At 35.9% G+C, this 10,312-nt stretch overlaps 1 protein-coding gene across 9 annotated transcripts in view; it reads right to left on the bottom strand.

Annotated features, from left to right (window-relative positions):
• Positions 1 to 215: 215 nt before the first annotated feature.
• BOD1L1 (biorientation of chromosomes in cell division 1 like 1) overlaps positions 216 to 10,312 on the bottom strand; it is a 39,317-nt gene continuing 29,220 nt past the window's right edge. For 3 of the 9 annotated variants that reach the window (XM_037384626.1, XM_037384619.1, XM_037384640.1), the window contains exons 20-25: positions 8,436 to 8,481; positions 5,460 to 5,494; positions 5,262 to 5,346; positions 4,670 to 4,823; positions 2,781 to 2,924; positions 1,492 to 1,606 (exon numbers count right to left, since the gene is read on the bottom strand). In XM_037384626.1, the coding sequence (XP_037240523.1) occupies positions 1,498 to 1,606; positions 2,781 to 2,924; positions 4,670 to 4,823; positions 5,262 to 5,346; positions 5,460 to 5,494; positions 8,436 to 8,481 (573 nt within the window). In that variant the 3' untranslated portion in view covers positions 1,492 to 1,497. Of the gene's footprint in view, positions 1,607 to 2,780; positions 2,925 to 4,669; positions 4,870 to 5,261; positions 5,347 to 5,459; positions 5,495 to 8,435; positions 8,482 to 8,597; positions 8,606 to 10,312 lie in introns of those variants that run through there. The other 6 variants (XR_005103792.1, XM_037384607.1, XM_037384597.1 and 3 more) reach the window with 6 other exon arrangements.

Here is a 10,312-nt window from a genome sequence, read left to right as displayed (position 1 = left end):
AATCATGTGTGCACCTGCTTTTACCCAGCTGTACTAAGCCAGGTAAGTAAATATTTAGGTCCTTTCCCTGCTGTTTGTATCACTAAAATATAAGCACCTGTAAACATTTAAAGACACTGATCAGGTAAAGCTTATAGATATGGCTCCAGCCCAATACATTTGTAACAAGCTCCACAGCAATACAATGAAAGGATAATAAAATATGGCAACTCAGATTTTTGGCAAACATTTTATAATTTTTATATAAAAATCTCAGTAAGAAACCAAGCAGAATATCTGACGGAAACATCTGCCTTACAACAAGTTGAAAAAACCTCACAAAAGAAAAAGAGAGAAAAAAAAAAAAGAAAGTAAAATTCCACCCCCCCAGAATGCTTTATAATTATAAACCAGAATATCAACAAAACACTTAAAATAATCTCAGATTGTTTGGCAACTCATCACACCATAACAAGAGACACATTTGATCATAAGAAAAGTTTAACTTTATATACAACGTCACTTGAACATTTGCTCTTACCAGAGTTAATATACATTAAAAAAAAGATTCTGGCAATAATACCAGGTTCTATTTTTAATACCTGTGTATAAAATGTAACATAAAATGCTGAAGCTCTATAGTTAGGAGTAGTGAAATTCGATTTCAATGGGTCCCTCTTTGTTGAAAAAGACAAATACTGAAAGAACAGATGTTTAGTTGCAAAATAAAACTGTTTCATTTCAGGGTGGTGTTGGCTGACTGTGAATAAATCTAACCTAATACTATTTGTTTCTTGAGATTGGTAGTAAACTCACAAGTGAAAATATAATCTAGTAAGATTACATTTTAAATGTTATACTTTGTCACAAATGTGGACAGAAAGGAGCCAAGTCCCTTTCACTATGCTAAACTACTTTAATGCATGCGAGAAAAATACTTTACTGACTGTCTGAGCATATTTTAGAGAACTTCAGGTTTTAGACAGCCCTGGGGGAGTGGAGGGGAAGTTTCCTACGGACATCTGCATAGAATGTAAAATATATAATTAAAAAAACCTAAGGTATATACTAAAGTTTACAGACCAATGCTTTCCATATAATAAATAAAATGTCCATCATCGATTAGATTCATACACAGAGTAAAATACAACCTATTTTTACAAGTTTATATACAAAGTGTCTTAGTAGGCCCAGGGGTGCCTCATGGGTTGGAAGCATCTGCATTAGCATGTCACATTGGGAAACTCCAACTTTCCAAGTCAGTGATAAAATATATAACTACTTTGTTTTTCATTCAGATACAAAGTAAACTTATTTTTCATCTGAAATAAATGTACATAATATTCTGTATAAACAATAGTTTATAAAGCTGTTTAAAATGTAACTTAAAAGTACTGCATTGATTAACTTAGAGCTCTGAAACAAGCACGTGCAAATCCCTTTGCTTTAAAAAAAAAATAGAAGCACAAATGTTTTTATTCTTTTGACTCTTCCATGAACAGTACTAGCTGGTAAAGATTATCGTTTTGCTTTCTTTAGTGGCGTTTCCTCTGTTTTCTGCTGGCCTTTTCTCCGTACTACTGTTGGGCTGTCTTCCCTCTTACGCTTGGTAGACTGCACCTTTAACCTGAAAAGCAGGATTAATAATTATTTTAACAGAAAGGGTCATCAGGCACAATCCTGTTTAGAAGATGGAACTTAGCTGTCTATCTCTGATGAATTATAAGGATATATTTTTTAAAAGCTTACTACTAAAACATTTCACACAAGCACAGACCATAGGGAACCCTTGCACGCTGCCATCACATCTTAGCAGGATACTGCATACTCATTCTGTATGTTGGAGAGTGCTTCTGATGTAGAATATGGGGCTAGACCTCTCCTCCTCCCTCCTCTTTCTTTTGGAAAGACTTGTGGATTATAACAGAATATAAGGAACTACATTATCTCATACCCTCTCTCACGGGAGAATAGCAATGGTGACTTCAGTCCTGCATACACAAGGGGGAGTAAAGGGCAGACATCATGTACCTTTACCTCTAGTTAAGCATCCATATATAAGCCTGCCACAGTTCTGCTGCAACTAATTATAAGTGTGGCTTAAACTCTTGGCTATTCATTACCATGCAGTAATTAACATGAGGCGAACTGTGACAGCCGATCAGTGCATGATACACATGTTCTTGAGGTTCAGTTGGAAGATATTGCAACATTTCAGAGTGGATGAAAACTAAATTTGGCATATAACTAATTTTACGGGTAAACTAGCAACTGTGCATCCCATTTATTACTCCCTTGGGATTCTACACTGTGACCTCAAATTTAAAAATTAGAAAGTGTACCAGGGAAGGAGGGAAAAGGAAATATTTTCAAAACTTGACATAAGGACTCTCAGTTTCTTCTCTTTTATCAGCTGATCTTAGCAAGACCTTCGAAGCATCAGAATCATGTCATTGTATGTTGCTTTAACCTGAACTACAGCTGCTCTTCCCACAGTATTCAGGAAACAATCACAGCTCAAGTTAAAATACTGCATAACAGCCTTTTCAGATTCTCCTAAGAGGTTTCTGAGGACAAAGAAAAAAATTCTAGCCTTCCAAATATTAAAGAAATGAAGAAAAATAAAAAACATAAACCAGAAGAAAATCCTTCAAAAGCTTTTGTATATTACAATGGAGCAGAATGCAAGAACAGCTAGACCGCTGTTCAGATTTTGAAGCAGTACTATTACATATAAGGAAACTACCAGTGCAGCAGCTTCCAAAACAAATAACAGAAGTGGATTCAACTTAAATACTTACTGTGTCAATGGAGGAGATTTATTAATTTTTATATCACTTGGAGATCTTTTTTTTGCTGCTAGGTTTTGTCGTTTTCTAGGAGAAACTGAACTTGGACTGCTGCCTTTAGAAGTTGCACGTGTGGTTGGCTTGCTGGGCTGCTTTCTGTAATACAAAAGAATGATGAATGTATGTATAACAAAATACTTCTACCAAGTCACTTTCTTCTTGTATTGCAAGCCCAGAAAATTAAGACTGCATAGTATTTGCAACAAGTAAATCAGAGTTACCAAAAGAAACTGAAAAATACATTTGCATGCTTTGAGACACAAACTGCAATGCTGAGCTGTGTATTGTCATATCAAACGCAGAATCAAAAGGCTACTTTACTGACAATATTTATTATTTAACTAAATAAAAATCTTCGTTCCAAGTCTGCAATAATTCTGGTACATAACTGACCATGTTTAAATAAAATAGCTTGTAGTACTAGCAGAAAAACAAAAGCAAAGGCAAACAGGCTGCAGAAGAAGAGAATTTGTTTATTCAGTGTAAAGAAAGAGCTCTTATCAGCTTCAGTATCCACCCGTTCAGAAACATGAAAAACTGGTCACTAGCAACCTAATTCATAGTTTGGAAAACAGGTTACTTAAGTCAGAGAAAACTATAATCTAGCAATGCTGAAGATGAAGCAGCCTCCCCTTCCACAGAATTATTCCCAAACACTACTTACAAAATGCAGACTGTTTGCAGCACCTTAGGATAGAGGTGCTTTGTTACAGTCAGAGCTACAAAGATAGCATTGGAAATCTGAGACACCAACCAAACAAATCATAAATAAAAGAGCAGATGTTTCCACAAGCTATCAGAAAACTAGTAATATCTATAAACTTTTATTACAATTTTAAAGTTAAAAATTAAGTGGGACTAAAGGAAGTCCCTTTGCCTTTACCAAAACCAAACCGTTGTTTACTAAGTGGTAAAGTTAATCCTTCACAGTTTTTATTTAAATGAAGACTACGTAACTGCTTTCTGATTCAGCTCTGAAATTCTGAACTCAAGAGCATACTGTGAACAGTGCTTCAAATAAGCTCCAAAGGCTAACATACAATACAATATCCTTAAAAATGAAGCAAATCCATTGAATTTACAGAAATTGCACGACAAACAAGAAGAACACAGCCTGGACTCCAATTTTGTTCAGGAAAGCAGCAACAGGAAATCGAAACTTCCCAAAGCTGATATCTATCTTTGTTTCCACAACCAAGTCAAGAGGATGAGCTCTGCTATAATACAGTTTGCCTGCAAAAAGGCAGGCCTGTGCTAAGGGAGATGAAGAACAGCTTCTTGAAAACAGAAATCTTGCTACCACACGAGTCTTGCAGTAAGTAAGGTTGCCCTCTGAGCCTGCAGACCACCATACTAGGAATCAAATCCTCCACTACTGCAGATTCACCGATTTAACTTGGATAATGTTTGGAAAAAGAGAAAGACAAGGGTAATTATATTTTCACCTTGTTCCAACTCCAAATATCAGATAGTGAATTGCACAGTCAAGTCAGAAGTCCCTTTTTACCTATCAATAAATAATGCGCTTAGTTTCAGCTTTTGAGACATCACTAGGATAGACTGCCAACAGCATCAATTCTTCCTTTCTGACATGTTCAAGTATGTTTTTTGAGACCCTAACAGTTTCCCCACCTCCCCTTTGTATCTTCATCCCTAGAAGAGTGGTACTAGAATTAGAATCAAAATTATTTGAGAAGCTGTCATCAGTTTAAAAAAAAAAAAAAAGTGGGGGGGGGGGCAAAAAAGCAAGCAACAAAAAAACTTCACCCCCAAACAAACCCCATGACAACTGAGAACAATGTAGAAAAAAACGTGCTATCAGTGTGTCTACACACAGTTACCTTTGAGCCTCTAATCTTGTGGCTGATCTAGTTGTGGCCCCAGAATGTGCTTCATCATCTTCCTCACCATCTTCTTCCTCACCTTCTTCCAGCTCTTTTAGTTCGTCCTCAGAAGATGTTAATTTCTGACGTTTTCTTTCTGGCTCCAGTGTTTCTGTCCATGTAAAATGTTACACATGTGCTATAATTTTCCAAAAGCCCTCCAAAAGGATATGGACACTTAGTTTAGAAAAGGTATCCTATTCATAAATCCCATTTTAAGTAAGTGATTTTCCATTTCCTTTATGCTTCAACATTTTTAATTCACACTTGTTTGACTTAATCTTGGTAACACATTCACCATAGTTTACTTATGCAGCTCATAGCCAGAATTCATAGAAAATTCATGAGGCTTTATAGAAGCATCTGGGATGTAGCAATTCTGACATGAGATTACAGCAATTTACACATATTTACATAATATTTACACTAGCTGTAAGTCAATGATTTTTCCTCAAGAAAGGAAAATTGCATAAAGCTTATCTTGTTGCTATTAGTAAACAAAAAGGCACAGTACTATCGTCTATTAGGAACAGCAGTTTTATGTTTTTACCAGTTTCCTCTGATTGAGCCAGAGAACGCCTAGGCTTTCTTCCTCTTTTACGCACAGTCATTTCTGCTTTCTCAGCTTCATCTTCCTGAAAAATAAAATGGAAGCGAGTAAAGCAAGACCAATTTAATTTAAATAGAAGACAGACATTTTTCATTACATACTGCTTATAAACTTACAAATTAAAATGGTTGCACTTACATTTGTTGTTTCTTTCTTATTAGATAAGTCTGTACCTAAAAAGAAAGAACAAAACGTAATCCTGAACTTCAAATCTTTCGCCAATCAGTTTAAAAAGGAGTTCTTTCAAACTCTGTCAACTTTGCATAAACATCATGGAAGCTCAGAAAACATTTAAAGTCTCTATGTAATTTAGAATATGGCTTTGTTGTATTTTGTTGTTATATACAGAGACTTGGACAATGATCAGGGTTTTTTTTCAAGCAGTAAGGCTTTATATGACTGACATTATTTACTGCTTTGTTGTATATGCTGTTTTGTTTTAATGGAAAAGCAAAAGTTACTTACCCCTTTTAACTACTGTCAACCAATTACAGAATCACAGAAAAATTTAGCTTGGAAGGGGCCTCTGGAGGTCATCTAGTCCAACCTCCTGTTCAAAGCATGGCTAAATTAATTGATCTGCTCATACTACTGAGGATCCTGTCCAATCCAATTTTGAAAGTCTCTGAGAACATGGTCTTCCAGGCAATCTGTTCTAGTGCTTAACTATGTCCACGGTGAAGCACCAAGATGGCTGTAGCTCAAAAAGACAATACTTAAACCCCATCTAAAACCTGGTATGCAAATTACACTACTTCCTCTGCTGAAGTACTTCTTACTTCCAATTCAGTACTTCTCAGAGTGGCCTACGGATATTAAAACACATTTATAACTCTACAACCTATGCGTCAACCCGGCCTCTCTTCTGTGGTAGATGCTTACCACTTCTACCCTGACTAACTCTACAATAAGATTATTTTACAAAGCTTTTGAGCTTTGTCAAATGGAATTATCTGCAACACTGCAAGAATGAAAATCTTTAGCAATAAAAGGAGAGAAGCAACCTACAGAAAACCAAATTTTTATACCTTTTTTCCCCGGCCATAAAATTACTGCCTATTTTTGATTTCTGAAAGCTACACAAGAGATGACACGAACTGTAAACCCATTACCAATTAGACTGATAGAACAAACAGAAGAATGTCAATGCAATGGATCAAAAATAGATCTCAGAGCAGAAATATTCTAAAATCCACATGCAAGTTTCCTGGACCTCCTTTGTTAAGGTTATGGGGAAAAACCCCTACACAAAAGCAAATGAAATAAAACACAAAGATGTTTATCTAATCAACAAAGAAATGCAATAAAGCATAGGACTGTCCACTGTATTAAGTCCTTAACAAAAAATAAGTCTAACAACACAAACAATATTTATTAGCACTGTTGTGTTCAAAAGACAGATACTTCACGATTCTGGCATGTTTTGGCAAATCTGCAGCAAAATGATTTTTGATTGAAGAATACTCCATGTAACTACAAGATATGCCTTTTAACAGACATTTAACCCTCTCTTTAAAATATACGAGTGTAGTACTTTTGCCTCAATATAAGTATAAATACAGTAAGCTATAGTATTTAAAATTCTCACTAAATTTTCAAGAACAACTACTGATTAGCACAAAATAGTTTCAGTTTCAAGTTCAGTGTCAGTGTTATGGGAGGCTGCTGCCTTCAGAAACCAGATGTCTCGTAACTGCATGAGTTGTACTCACTGAAAAGAAACTCTGCTTCCCGCTCTACATGGAGTCTCTCCCTATTGCAAATGCTTGTGTGGAACACCCAGAAATTACCAGAATAAGTGAACTGCACAGGGGGATTCCACTTTGTTTTCTTTTCACTGCCAGGGGTTTTCGACCCCTTTCCTCACATGAATGTTAACATATGATGAAAAGTTTAACAGGATATTTCATCCACTTTACACACTCTTCTTATTGTTGCTTTGATATCAACAGTCTTTTCCCTGGAAAACGAAATGCTACTTAACACACTAAATTTAAGCTTTAGGTACAAAATCAGGTGTCTGTCCTTTTCAATAAAAAGCAAACCAGAGTGCACTTTTACACCTTTTTCGCATTCTTGTCTGTTCTCTTTGCAGTTGGCAGAAACCAAGTACAACACAACCACCTAATCCTCCAGAGACAATTCTGAAGCATGCGGATTAAAGCTGACATTTTAAAAAATGCAGAGAAAATAGGGAATAGTCCATATGTGCAATGCAGCCAGATTAATACCTCTGTAGAAACCTAAATTTTTGGAAGCTCCAGAAGATTTGTTTTGAAGACTTGTTTTCTCAGATTTGTTGCATGAATGTTTGCATTTGTTTACAAACTGTTTTTTAACCTGCCTTTCAGGTTCATCTGCTTTCTGAATGTATTTTAAAGTCTATTTTATGAACGGCCATAATTAAAAAAACACATTTAAACCAGTACAGTTCAGACTCCATACACATGAAAAATTAACTATGCCATTTAAAATTCAAAGTCTGACCTCTTGCAAATCGTGTTTGAATATGAGAGAAATAGAAGTCACTCACTTTGACTTGTTTGAAGAGCTAAAAGTACATTTCTGAGTAAAGCTAAGCAGCCATCTTCTAAAGATCTTACAGCAGTTGTGAAAAAGGAAAGAAATGTCCCAAGCTACCACTAAGCTCTTTATACACATATCCACAGATAATCCAATTTACTGAACAAAATTTGAAATTTTTAAAGCATTTAATGTAGTAAGTATGACTGATAGTTGTTGCACGCAAGAAAATAAGCAGAAATGGAAAGCAGTCACTAAGAACCAGTTTGATGTGGTACCTACCTTCCTCTGAAGCTCTACCATGGGCCTATCCACACAAACTATTTGGTATGTTCTGCAGTGTATTATTCAGCACTTAACAGTGCTGCTGTGTCTTTGAAACAAGTTCTTATCAAGCTGCTCTTTTTTAAAATTAAAAACTCAGTAGGAAATAGGGACAAGTCTTCACTGTTCTGTTTACTCAGATGTTTTCATATGTCGATAATACGGACTGCCAGAAATGATGTTTTGGACGGACCCATGTGATTTTCTGGAAAACTCTCTTCTATTTCTTCTGTCTTTTATTTGTTAAAGCAGATACCATTTGCTTACCCGTTTGAGGTGTTTTCCCTCTACTTGCAAAGATAGGAAACTGCAGCTGAAATGAACAAAAAACCCAAAAACGGTGGGGTTTTTAATTCAAAGAAAATCAGAAAACTCCAGAATTATATTACAAAAACACAGAAACTTGCTTCCATTCATAGTAGAACATACCTGCAAATCTAGAAAACATGAACATTCTAATGAGCATACAGAAAGTTTTTACTGAGTTTAACAGTAGCATGCAGTTTTCCATTCATGATGAAAATTTGAAATGAGTCAAATCAGCCCATAAACAAATCATAGCAGTTTCTGCAACCTGACGCTAAAGTCACTGCAATAAAAGACACAATGTTAAAAGCAGTTTCAAACATATTTCTAAAAACTTAATTATCAACAGTACAAAAAAAGTGCAGTCCCTTTATATAATCACCAACAGGCTTGCAGAATTACAAGATCACCAGAATTCTTTATTTACTCAGAATGCAGAAAGAGCTATGTGTAATTACATAATCTCCTATGTTGACTGTCAAAAAAATCCAGCTGCTTTCATCACTGAACTACACTAGGACGTCTATGCTTCCTTTGAAATAGCAACATGTTCTCAAAGCAGCCTAGGGGAAACTGTCATGCAAAGATAGTATCTCACCTTACAGAACCATTTTTTCAGATGAAGGGCAGATAGCGCTCCTCCTGGAGCCAGCCCATAGCTGACTAACACAGCAATCAGTCATCACTAAGAGGTACAAGGCCTTTAAATAAGCAGCTGAACTAGAACAAGATAATTTTGTTCCAGTACTGAGGGTGCCAACATGTATCTATTTCTGAGGGGTAATTTAAAATCAGTTTTAAATTTATTTGAAAAACAGAACAAACCACAAACAATGCCTCCCTGCCAAAATACCAAACTCAAAATAAAAAATCCCACCCACCCAAACACCAAAAACCACACCAGTTCAAACTGCATTTCAAACTGCAATCTGAACTTGAGGGGGGCGGGCGGGAATCAATTAGGAAAAATTAGGAATTCTGAAACAAAACTCCACCAGACGTAGAAAGGACAGGACTCAAAGGGCCACCTAAATGCTGTGGGGACAGAACAAGCAGGGATAAGAACTCCTGCTACCTATAACCTAGGTGAATTACCAAGACTTCTGACACCCACGCCAGCTGGTGCTCACCAGGCAAGCAGGAAGAAAACATGAGTTTCAATACAACTTTGATTTTAAAATCACCTCCTTTCTATGCAATAACATTGATTCTGACATAAGGGAATTCACAAGAGTGGAACCTTTCACCAGAATAAATCCAACTGGTCATACTCCACAAATATGCCTGATCTATTACTACCCTGTGCTGCAATCTAACTGGCTTGCAGAAACACTCCCAACCAGAATACTTTCTTAGCAGTGAATGTACTTCACAGGGGTTAAGAAATCAAGATATTGCTGAGCTTTAAAAGGCAGTGGTATGTTCCATGAGTTTTTAAGTTACTAACCAGCATGTTTCTATCTTTTGAATGAACTGTACATACTGTAAAATACAGATAATACAACTGATTTACACAATACTTTATTTTACAGATATTAAGAGTTACTATGACCTATTATTATGATAGGTTCAGTCAAGGGGAAAAAAATTTCAAGTTTTCGAAACAAAGTCACCCTTGCTCTTCAGGCCAAAATTATTCTCAGCAAAAATTAAAAGACATGTGCGCACGCAATCAGAGTTTCACCCTGCGTACAAGTGTATTACAAATCTAAGTGTTTCACTGGCTATTATTATGTATGTTGTACTAAGTCTGATCCTGCTAGGTTATTTGCCATATTCTGACTTAATAGTTTATTTTGCTTACAAATTCTGCTGTATTAGGAGATACTATTATTAGT

Source organism: Falco rusticolus, chromosome 1 (assembly GCF_015220075.1).
Source record: "Falco rusticolus isolate bFalRus1 chromosome 1, bFalRus1.pri, whole genome shotgun sequence".
Classification (NCBI taxonomy): domain Eukaryota; kingdom Metazoa; phylum Chordata; class Aves; order Falconiformes; family Falconidae; genus Falco; species Falco rusticolus.
Note: the sequence above shows the minus strand (reverse complement) of the source record. Positions and strands in the feature narration are given on the sequence as shown.